Source organism: Aythya ferina (assembly GCF_964211825.1).
Source record: "Aythya ferina genome assembly, chromosome: 1".
Taxonomy (NCBI): domain Eukaryota; kingdom Metazoa; phylum Chordata; class Aves; order Anseriformes; family Anatidae; genus Aythya; species Aythya ferina.
In genome coordinates, this window is record NC_140296.1 from 88,726,681 (window position 1) to 88,739,179 (window position 12,499).

Genomic DNA, 12,499 nt, shown 5'->3' on the forward strand with positions numbered 1-12,499 from the left:
CTCACACAGGAGTGGCCCTGAGCGCCCGCCTCGAGCTTTTCCTTTGCTGGTGGTGGCTTTGTTCGCTTGCTTGTGTTAACCAGCAATCCACCCAGCGCCCAGTCCCCTCATCCCAGGGGGTTGCCCCCCGAAGGACCGCGGGCAGGGGCCCCGCGGGCGATGCCTCCCCAGCGCCCCTGACGGCGGCCGCGTCCCGCCCGCCCCGGCGGCCCCTCGCCGCCTCCCTCGCTCCTCCCTGCCGCGCCACCGCCTCCCCGCCCGCCGCCTCCCCGCCCGCTGTGCAGAGCCGGGGCATGGCGAGCCAGCGCTGCTTCGCCAACCGCTTCGATGACTACCAGGGGGCGGCGGCGGGGGCGGCGGGGCCGGATGCGGAGGCGGCCGTGCCGCTGGTGACCGCCACCATCGAGCGCATCCTTCGGGAGCTGCCCCCCCTCGGGAGCTGCCAGGGCGGGCTGTACGGCGGGGTGGCCGGCGTGGCCTACATGCTGTACCACGTCGCGCAGTGCCCGCTCTTCGCCCCGTCGCGGGACGCCTACCTGCGGGCGGCTCGCCGCCTGGTGGACGCCTGCCTGCGCGCCCAGGAGCGGGGCGGCGGCGAGGCCGATACCCGCGCCGCCTTCTTGCTGGGCGGCGCCGGTGTCTACGCGGTGGCCGCGCTGGTCTACCGAGCCCTGGGGCTGCCCGACTTCGCCCGGCCGCTGGGCAAGTTTCGGGAGCTGAGCGAGGTGTGCGCCCCGCTCTCCTTCCTCGAGTGCGGCTCCGACGAGCTCTTCGTCGGCCGCGCCGGGTACCTGTGCGCCGCCCTGGTGCTGAAGCAGCGGCTGGGCATGGAGGTAAGGGCCCGGGGAGCGAGCACTGGGGTTCACAGCACTGGGGCTGGGGTCGTCATTGAGAGCGGCGGGGCTGGAGGCTGCCGGGGAGGTGGTTAGCGCGGTGTCTGCGCGGTATTCGTCAGGTTTGGGTCCCTCGCCCCGCGTTAGGTCCGGTCTGTGCTCCCTCTGTCAGTCCCCGGTTGGCGAGTTCGTGTGCTGCTGGCTCTGCTTCCTCCCGGGAGAGCGAGCCGCTGCTAGGAGTAAATACATGCTGCCAGGAGAAGCAGCGCCTGCCCCATCCAGTGCCGGTCATCGCAGCCTGAGCCCGAGGAAATCCATTCAATGGAGGACCGAGGAGGCATGAAGAAAGCTCAGTTGGTCGAATTTTTTGGTTACCTTGAACAGAAATCATTACGGTACTGAGCAATTAACGTAGCATGCCAAGCAGATTCTGTCTGAAGAACCGTAAACGTAGAAATGGTTGTGTTATCCATCAACATATCCAAACTTTTCATTCCAACACCATTTTCGATGAAAGTTTTGTAGGTGTGGCAGGACTGGTCTAAGGGGATGATGGCTTCTCACAGAGCTATAAGCCACCTTTGTAGCTCAGCTTGCACTGGGGGACCATGTCCCGGTACCTATATCCTATATATCTGGTGTTACTGTGACATACCAGCTCTATGCGGTCGCACCCTGGACCCCACTGCTTCATTTATTTCCCCCTTTTCTTTGTTTTGCACCCTTGAGAGCAATCGCTGAACAGTCCTTGCACTTGGGAGAGCAGGTGCAACCTCCTGAAGCCTTCTAGCGGGTAAAGCAAAGAAGCGGAAAAGCTCTCCCTCTTTGCTTGCTTGCTGAAAAATTATACTTTGCAGCTGGAAAGAGTTAAATTTCCCCAGAGGTGTGCACATATGGTGGAATCCCTCTGGCAGGTGAGTTAAGGACAACCGTAGGGGCTCTATTTTGCCATGGTTGCAGTAAGACGTAGTCTGTGTCCCCTTGCGGATGTTTTAATCAGTTACTTAAACATCCTTCCGTAGTATTATTTATTCTGTCACCACACTGTAATTTTAAATGTTCAGTGAAAGAAATAAATCAAAATGTTTTAAACTGTTAAGTATTAATAAAAGTTTCATTTTTTACTTTTAAATAAAATACTGTGCTCCTTAAGTGAGCAAGATGATAATGATCAGTAGCCCGTGTACCCGTGCTTTAGCAAAATTTGGGTGCGCTGATAAAAATGCCCTTCCTAATACAGGGTTATTTTAATTAGTGCATTGCCAAACCGGATCCTGCATCTTTTAACAAATGAGGAGAGGGATGCCCAGAGAGAGTGCATGCTTTTTTTTTTTTTTTTTTTTTTTTTTTATCCAAGGTCAAACAGAAGGCCAGGTACATCCCAGAATAGAAGCGACGCCTTGTGATTCTAACTGCTGGAAAATGCTACCTCCTGTAATTTGATTGTGCACAGTCTCACATGGCTCATTGCAGCATGTTTTCTTGTGGCCCACGTTCTTCTTCTGATGCTGCTGCGCAAATATTTCTAACACAAAGTGAAATCCATTCACATTGAAATTTGGCCATTGCTGCCCATATGGGTATTTATTCCTCTGAATAAGTCAAATTGTAACCTACATATGAGAAATCGATTGCCCTTGAAGAAAGGCTTTTTGAGCAAATTTTACAATTACTGTTGTGGGTTTGGTTTTTATCTTTTCCGGGCAGGGCAGGAAGGGGACTGCTTTATTTCAGTCAATACTAATTTAGCTCAGCTGCTGTGCTGTGATGTTTTGGTCCTTGCTAAACTGTTTCAGTGTTTTAAGGCTTCACATATTCTTAAGAAAGTTGACCGACTGTCCTGAAAGGAGCTGTCAGTTGAATAACATTGCCCTCCTGTGAAGAAGGCATTTGCATTCTGCTGGTTTTCAGACTTCTAGGCTAATACAGCATTTTTCCCCAATGAATTAATTGTGAGATTTTGCATGAGTAAGGATTACTCAGGCAAGAATTAAGAGGAACTGACCTTCTTGATGCAGAAGACACCGTGTGTTAGGAAGGATGGTTGTTTTCATCCTTTCTTTAATCTCTATTATGTTGTAATCAGTACTTTGCAGAGAGAGAGAGGTGAAATGTTGTTCCTGCAGAAGCAACGTATCATTTGTACAAGCTAGGCATAGATAAGGTGCATGTACTTGAGCAGTCCTTAGCCCCTGTGTTTTCACTGTTAAGGGGAAGTTTTGTTTCTGCTCTGTCTTCGCCAGGTGCCTCTTTTTCTGATGTTTCTAGTGCTGTTTCATTATGTATTCTTTGGGAAATCCATCAGTTCTTCTTTCAATTCAGCTCACTCGGTCTCTGTTTGCTCGTGCAAACAGCAGTAAGAGACCATTAAAATGGTGGTCTTGCCCCCCTGTTCAGACAGTATTTTATCCTCTCCTCATGGTTTCTCAGCGATGTTTCTGTCCCATTTCATGGCCGATGGAGCATGGTGTGCCTCAGCAGTTGCAGTGCCTCCGGCAATGTCACTGTCAGATGACGGAGGAGAAGGTACAGAAGTTCAAGCAGCTTCTTGCATCACCATCTGCTAGGATGTTACGGCCTTTTAGCGCAGCTCAGGGTTTCTTTCAGTAACTGGCTGGACCGATGGGCCTGACTGACGTTCACTAACTGTGTTGCAGCAACAAAGGCAGTGACCAACAGCACTACGTACCACTGCGGAGGCAAAACTGCATCACCGCCTGATGGTGTGGTTTCAGTCGAGAAGCAGGAGCAGCAGTTTTGAAAGACATCGTGAGCATCATAAGAGTTTACCCACCACGTGTGGGTAACCTTTCTATCTCTGTAGCAGAGAGGTGCCTCAGGTTCTTTTTCAGACAAATGAGATGCTATGACATGCAGTGCCTGGGAACTGACAGGTCCAGCAAGTGTATTTCTGGGGGAGAATGAAAATTATTTTTCATTCATATCCTCATATTTTTCATTCATATCCTCAGATGTCTCTGGATGCCATTACTTGTTCCTCAGCGTCTTCCTTCTACCTAGCGTTTCAACGCTATTGTATGTTACTTCTCTATTAGAAAAAGAGGAATTATGAGAGGAAGGAGCTTCCTGAATCCTGCCTAGAACATGTTCCTTTAGGACTTTTTAAAGTGCAATGTAAGATTATTCATGCTGAACATGTTGTTTATGAAAGACACTCGATGGATTGGTCTTACAAAGGGGGGATCTGCAAAATACCCACTGAAGAGGTGCACCCCCGAGTTCAAGGTACCTATGTTGGGCTTTTTATCCGACCCATGCCTGAAATGGAAGGGTTGTCCTTTGAGGTGAGATTTTATTCCCTTTCTATACCCATTAAAGTCATCTATGGAAGAATTTGCCTGTTTATCTGAAATGTGGTGTTTGTAATGTTAAACACTGTGATGCTAGCTGGAGCTCTACTGATTTCATTATTTCATTTTACACAGGCCACTACACAGCCAGGATGTCAGATTTTGCCACAGAGGATTTAAATGAGATACCAGTAAAGATTTTTTTAAAAAAAGCTTTTGATCCTAGCCAGCTTCTTAAAATGTACATTTTTCTGTCCATGCTTTCCCAAGCCTCACTGGACGGATTTTGCATTAATTTGCTTAAATTGATGAATTTCAACCGTCAGTTGAAAATGGGAGTTTTCTAAAGTAAAAAGTGAAACAAAAGGAATTATTTAAGCCTGGATTTGTTTAGAAAGCATTCTGAAATGGTTTGGGTCTACATTTCAGAACCACTCTGTTTCTCTTCAGCAAGGCAACACAAATCTTTATTTTAAGCAACCTTCAAATCCAGAGGTCGGGGCACCTCGATAATGGCCACCAGAAATCAGCTCAACATGGTGGGAGACGAATATCGAATTGTAGAGGTAAAGCAGGAAATTTAGGTTTTAAAATGTTGAATTTCAAGCACGTTGTTTAACTGCCAGTAAATAGTGCTGTAGTAAAGAGGTTTTGGTGGGGATCCTGCCAGGACAGGAGATTTGATTGATGCAGGTTTGACAGTGCACATACATTTTATGTTCTGTTGCAGAAATACGGATTTCAAAAGCTTATGGCTAAAGAGTGGAAGTAATCTCCCATTGTCTGCTAAAAATAATTTTATACAAAGGCAGTGTCAGATATCTCTGCACTTTTTTGTGCTGTTGGAAAATTGCTTCCCAGTGTAGCATCATCTTTTTTGCTGAAATAGCAACCCAAGCTGTAATACTGACATTACAATATTTGTGTTTAATAAAAAAAAAAAACACATATCCAGAGGAGTTTCTTATATCCAAAATAGATCCTTACTTTGCCATCTTTCTTCAAACTCCTTTAAATTTCAAAGTTAACAAAGTTTAAATTTCAAAGTTAACTTCTAAGCCTTGACAGTTCAGTCATCATGCTCATCATCGCCATGGAGTGCTTTCAGGTCACCCCTTGGAGTCTGTCAGCACCTCTCCTTGGCCTGCAGGAAGCGGAGGTATTGAGTGCACGGTGTCTTTGCCCTCTGCAGAGCTGCCTCTGATGTGCTCCTAGCGTGAGTAATGGGGTCTGAGGAGTGAAATAAAGCAATCAGAATGAGGGCGTTTTTCTAGAAAAGGTGCTGTGTCCATTCTGCTGAGTGCATGCAGTGGCTGAATCTCCCAAAGCACCCAGAGCCACCTAGGGATTTCAATCAGCAAACCAGGGCCAGCAGAGGCACAGGGCTTGGGGTGGAAGCTGGTGATCTTCAAAGTGTGTGTTATGGACAGTTTGCTAGCAGTCTGCAAGAAGTTTCTCGTGCTCGTTGCGTGATATTTTTCAAATTTTTTTTATGTTGTATTTTATTGTCTATGTCATATATGCTATTATAATTGTGTTTCCACAGAGAGCTATATTTGACATTTACGTTTTTCTCCGTGACAGAGGCTAATAGTGATTTTTTGGCTTTCTTCTGACAAAAGACCAGGAGACACAGTTAATTGCAAGGGTGAGGTATCAGGCAGCACTGAATGACACAGCAGAAGGAGTGTGTGTGGGTAACGTGTGAGGGGGGGAGTATGGAAAGGCAGAGAAACAGTAGAGGCATGGGAAAAAACGACATTTCACAGAAACTGAATGGAGAGGAGAAAAAAGAGTCAATTAAAAATATTAAAAAGCAAAGGAGATAAAATACTAGCAAAATGTAAAAACGGAAGTCTGAAGAGGAGTAGAACTCAAAGATGAATGGGGTATAAAAAAAACAAGAAATAGCTTGGGCCCTGGAGCAGGGGAGATTTAAATCTGAAAGTAAAACAAAACAAAAACAAACAAACAAACAAACAAAACCAGTTTATCTGGTAAACTGTTGTGGTTTTGATGGATAACGTACTCAATTTAGAAGACAAGCATACAACGGAAGAGTATGGACAGGGAGAAAATGGATTATGGAGGGGATCAATGACTAATCACTGCATTAGGTTGAGGAAACATACTTTTTTTGTCTGCGTGGTTTTTGCTTGTCACTCTTCTGTTACTTCATTCTCTTTGCATAAGCACACACACTTACAGAAATAGCTGTCATCTAATTCAGCACTTGCAAATTCAGAACACAACATTATGTCTTATACCATAATTTCTTTCTGTAACGAATAACTGAGATAACTACCTGATGCCTGGAAGCAAATACGGACATGTTCGTGGATGTTCCTCTATTTGTTTCTAACACTTAAATTCTCTTACTACATGCACATAGTATCATAAATTACTGTGTAACCTGAAGAGTAATTCTGTTAGGAAACCTTATTTACAAGACTAAAGACATAGAAAAATGAAAGACTGAGCTTCTAGTGAGAGAAGAAAGGAGCTCGAGGCTAACAACACCAATGAAGAAGTATCATCCTGTGCACTTTACAGCACTGAGATTAAGGGATAAAATTAAGCCTTGCATTTCTTGATAGTCATTTAATACACGTTGTTAAAATATTAGGTGTGTGTATAAATCACAGTACAGCTGTGCACCACAACTAGCTGGGCTCAGGTATAGAAGCCATCCCTTTCTCTCCTTCCTCCACTAAGTCGATAGACCCTCTTCTTTCTGTTAATTAATTTCTCTCCGTTAATTCAGCTGGACAGTCTTAAAATGGACCCAGCACCCTATTGACAGCCTATGTAAAGATTGCAGAGCAGGTGTCCTGTGGTTGTGGATGCTCAGCCAGTAAGCCACTACCCTCAGCCTTGCCTCCAGGCAGCAGAGGAGCTCTATGTATAAAGGAGCTGGAGGCAATTAAAACATCTGAGTCCCATGGGCCTGCTCTGCTGCTGCAGGAGCATCCTAGCACAGCATTGCGTACGGTATTCGTTAAAAACTGGGGTCTTGTCAGCTAACTTCAATATCCCCTCCCCCCCCCCCTTTTCTTTTTAATCAAAATTCAATATATGCAGTCAGGTCACCATTTTTGCTCAGGCATTATGTCAAGATGCCTCTATCTTGTGTCTGTCATGCAGTTCTTTGACTATTGACAAGAATGAGATTAAGCACTGTGTGATGTTGTGTAACCTTCTGTCCACTCCGTTATGGCAGAGCTCAGCTAAATACAGTCAAAACCAATTATTCCTTATCTACGTTGTAGGATTATTTTCAAGTGATAGTGAGCTGCTTAATTTTTTTCAAGGAGTAGGAAGGCAAAATAATTGAAATAGGTATTTTGTTCCAGGCAAACATGATCAGAAGTATCTTAATAGCAGTCCAAGCTGTTGCTGAGTCATTTCATGTTTCTCAGATCGGTGTATTTTGATGTGTGAGAGCAGAAACATAAATCTATTTTTGCCACAGTTTGGCATTCCTGAATTCTTCATTTTAAAGGCTTAATATCTCTTGTAGAAGACCGGTGTAGCACGAGTGAGATGGAATGGATATCAGCATTGAATGACCCAGGAAAAAAGAATTATGCCAGATAGAGACACCCAGTTGTCCAAGGCATTTGGTTATTTTGTGTGGCTAATTCTTTTCTTCACAGAATACTTCTGTCCTCTCATTGGTGCATTTTTATTTATTTTTTATTTCATGTAGAATAATAAATTGTTAGTAATGTAATTGGGGATGGTGAGTTGGGAGCGTACTCATCCAATTCAGATTTCAGTGTCAGGGAAGTGGAAGCTGCTCTTCCTGACGTGTGTGCCTGGGGCTAGCAGCAGCGTAAGACAGTCTTTTAAGCAGCTCTCCACTGATGAGTCAGTGCATAACTTACTGGAATGTGGTGGGTATTGCAGATTCTGTATGGCAATTTTGCATAATTTGTCTGCTCAGTCCTGACAGTGATAACACAGAACCAAAGAACTGGTGGGGACCTTGAGGGGTGGCTTAGGCTGTCGCCTGGCCCCCAGGCAGGTTTACCTATGCCTGTGTCATTTCTGACAGCCTCTCTCCAACCTGTTCCAAATACCTGATAGTGGTGGAGGTTCTGCAGTCTGCCCTGGCTGTCAGAGGCACTATTTTGTTACCTTGCTTATTGGAAAGTCTAGCCTAAAGCTTAATCTGAGTCTTGCTGTAATTCAAGCCTGATATTCCTTGTCCTCTCCATTGAGAAATACTAAGGAAAGTTTATTCTGCTCCTCTTTACAGCAGCCCTTCATATATTTCAAGAGTGCTTCAATTTCTGCCCTTAATCTTTTCTTCTCTAAACAAACCATCCTGTTCCTCCTAATCTTCCCACGTGCATCATCATGTTTTCTACACCTCTAGTCATTCCCATGTGCTCTGCCAGACTCCCTCCAGCCTTTCCTGAAGAGTGCCAGAAGCTGGACATGTAGTTCTGGCACAGCTCTTTCTAACCGAGCAGAGATTTAACTTTGTGTTTCTTCCAGGTCGTGCTTCTATTTATACAGCTCAGTAAGGTGTTTGCATCTTGCACCAGCATGACACTGACTCACATCCATCTCATGACCTGCTATAATCCAGCAGACTTTTAATAGGTTGCTGCTACGTGGATGGGTATTCAGTAGGACCACTGAATAAGCGAAGCAGGTAGGAGGTCAAGTAAAGTCAGGCAATCACCAAGACACAGAAGTTGTGCTGTAATAAGCAAAGTGAGAAGTTTCTTCAACTACAGGGGGGTCGTTTCATTAATATCAAATAGATAATCTCTTTTCCTTTGTTCTATGAACAAAAATGAAAATATGTTACTCAATGCTGTAATACTAGAAGTACCATCACCTATTCAGGGGACATCAGGCAGTGATGGGGTTTCCTTCTGGAAGTATAGTTTTGACAGTATATATCAGAGACCCATATTAAGTCATTATTTAGTCCACATTAGAAATCAAGGAATAAATGAAATATGAAGAAGTGTCTGGAGTTTAAACTTACTCTGCTCTCGTGATTTGCTTTTGTTGCTAATGTAGATACAAAGTGCCATATCATCTTGCATCTTTTGTCTTTGGTGAGGACTGTTTTGTATATTCTTGGATTCACCAGCAGCATGAGTCGATGGAAATCTATCCTTTTATTTGGATAAAAGTTTCTTATAGCTTCATCCAGCATCACCAAAGGTGTTTTGGCTCACCAGAAATGTGTTCTAACAAAAGCAGAGATTGTCTTGTAGTAAAATAATACTGTAGTCGGGTTGGAAGCATCACCCTTGCTGCAGATGTTCATAGTATTTTAAGCTTGCCACTTTCTCTAGGTTCTTCCTTTCTTTGGAAAGCTGACTTTGGATCTCTTGGTATTTCTATTTGCCAGCTGTGAAAAGGCTAACTTTACACTTTGTTGTTTCAGTTTTCTCAGGCTAAACCAGAGATAGATTAGTCAAAATTGCATTTATAATAGCAATGGCCCCCAAGATACACATTTCACACGTACCTGTTTAAATGTGATCAGAAATAAGATAGTCAAATATGTACTAGGTGAAAATTCTTTGTACTAGAACAACAAAACAAACTTCTTCAGACCCTTTAAGTAAATATTGATTTGTTTGTTCTTGGTCTTGCAGAGCTGAATCAATCATGAGCGTGCTTATGCCAGGCTGCTGTTTGCATACATATACGTTTTTGATAATGCCAGCAAAAATGTCTGGGAATAATGCTTATGTACTTCTACAAATCCAGAAGACAAAATGTAGATGGAGTCATAGTAGGAATGCATTCATATTTTGATTTTGTTCTCTAAGAACTACAGAACTGTTAGCTTATTTTGGTAAACAATATTGTGAGGTAAATGTTAACAAAAACCAACACAGGTAAGATGGTTCAAATTCAGAGTTGAATCTGAAAATCTTTGGAGGGGTAAAATCCCCACAAGTGGCTGAGCAGTGTAATGACATGTATTCACTTATATTTGGATTTGGCTCAGAGGCGTAGAGTCACAGCATGGCCAGGACTGGAAGGTGCCTCTGAAGATGTTCTGGTCCAACCCCATCCTCAGAGCAGGTTGCTTAGGGCCATGTCCAGCTGGATTTTGAAGATCTCCAGAGATGGGAGACTCCACAGTGTTTCTGGGCAACCTGTTCCTGTGTTTGACCACCCTCACAGCAGAAAAGCTCTCTCTTGTATTTTGGCAGAATTTTCTGCCACTGGGTACCACTGGGAAGAGCCTGGCTCTGCCTTCCCTACTGCCTCCCGTCAGGTGTTTACACCCATTGATAAGATCTCCTTTGAGCCTTCTCTTCTCTAGGCTAAATAATCCCTGAGCTAGTATGTGGAAAGCACCTGTTGAGGGGCAGAAAAATTCAATTTTAAGTACAAATTGCAGTCATTCCTGCCTCTTTCCCCACTGCCAGGTTCTCATCACTATTGCACCTACTCTGACTTCCTCTATGGACTTCGATGGGCAAAGCCTTGCAGTTTCTTCAGTCATGTCCAATCCCCTGCAGCTGTCAGCAGGGAAGATCCTGCGTGAAGTCCAAAAAGGTCAAAAAGAGCCATTCAGCACCACAAGCTGCCATGCAGCCTTTAATACCAGTTGCGTCCCTCCTTGTCAATCTCAGCTGTATCCAGGAAAGACAAACTCTTCTGCCAGCAGCTAAATATTAAGGTTGACAAAATTATTATCAGTTCTTCCAGGTAATTGAGCAGAAATAGCTGCCCAGGCCGTCCTCTCTTATGTCACACAGTTACTCTATAGAGCTGCAGAGAATAATCATGTAAAACGGCGAATCTGGTGGCAGAGAAGTGTGGCACTGAGTGCTCCCAGGGCAGCGATCACACAATGTAGCCTGTGGCATGAGTTAATAGTGATTGCCATTAGTTAACTACACAGCGCTTTGAGATCTTCAAATGCAAGGTAACAGCTAAGTGCAGGGAGTGCTTGTTAATTTTTGTTGGCGGTGGGATGGTTTGCCTTACGGCTGCTGATCCTCATACTCTTTTCCTGGTGAAGTTTGAACCACATCCATGTCTTGCGGCACAGCAGAGTTGTACTCCCAGAGTGTGCAGTACGTGCAGTCACAACGGAGAAGAAGTTGCACAAAGGGAAAATTCGTAGCATTTCCTAATTTTATTACAGCATCAAATGGCAACCTTTTAACAAGGAGAAAAATGCAGATGGTGGTCTCGTTACTTCCCAGCTTAGTTATGTTTTTGAAGAGCATGGTATTCCACACTTCCTCAGAGTAATCCCATGACCCTCACTCTGCCCTTCAAGCGTAGCAGTATTGAATTAGAAGCAATTGGCTGTATCTGATGTATGGCCAGAATTGCATTTGGATTTGTGGGCATATTGCCAGGCAATGCCACTGGAAGCTCTTAGGCTACTGTCTTTTATTTCAGAACTGTCTTGTCAATGTGCCTGGGAAAATCTGGGAGCCAGCACGGAGATCACCAGGACTTTTACTACCTCAGTCAGCTCCTATGGTCTGAGAGCAGGGCAAAATTCAGATGACTCAGAGGACTTGATCACCTTCATCTGGTTTTCCTCCATTACATTGTCAGCATTCTTCTTGTAGTTTCAGCTGATACTTCTACTCAGCGGCTTACTGGCATGGCACAAATTGCAGATCATCACAGAAAGTAAAAGTGGCGTGAGGCCAGCGTGGAGTTCTCTAGAATTACCTTTGCTTGAAAGCACTGCTGATGCTGCTTTGAAGCGATCCATTTATGCTTCAATTAGCCAGTGAATTATCCTATTGTGTGATTTAACTCATTTAACTAATTTTGCAGGTAGCAGTGTTTTTCCTCAACAGCAAATATTTAGACATACTTCTAGATGTCGCATGCCTCATAAATATCTACATAACTGGACTATGCGTGTAAAGCAGCATGACTCAGAAGAATAAAGAGGTCTTGTGAGACAAACAAGATCTCTTGTTGTAAATAACAGAATTATAAAATTAGTGGCTGATGAAAGAGCAGTAGCCAATACCCTGTTTGCATTTGAATAAAGGTTTTGATACAGTGTCAAATATAATCATCCTTGAAAACTTAATATATGCTGACTTGGATGGGGACATTGAAAATTTAGAGTTGGCTGAAAGACCACAAGCAAAGCTAATCATAAATGCTAATAAAAGGCTGATGTAGGAACCAGCCTTATGTATTATCTTCATTAATGATCCAGAAGAGGCAGCTTACCGGATAAGAATTGCTTTGGCTCCTAAACTGACAGAAGTGCCAAATACTGTATGCAGGAAGAAGGAAGGTATGAAAACAGTTCAAGAGATTTAAAAAATGAGCTAAAAGAAGGTTTATTTTTAGCAGTACAAGTACATGTATCTGGGGAGAATT

At 44.1% G+C, this 12,499-nt stretch overlaps 1 protein-coding gene across 1 annotated transcript in view; it reads left to right on the top strand.

Annotated features, from left to right (window-relative positions):
* The first annotated feature begins 262 nt into the window (after nt 1-262).
* LANCL3 (LanC like family member 3) overlaps nt 263-12,499 on the top strand; it is a 36,754-nt gene continuing 24,517 nt past the window's right edge. The window contains exon 1 of the mRNA XM_084506401.1: nt 263-833. Within this exon, the coding sequence (XP_084362527.1) occupies nt 294-833 (540 nt within the window). The 5' untranslated portion in view covers nt 263-293. The remainder of the gene's footprint in view (nt 834-12,499) is intronic.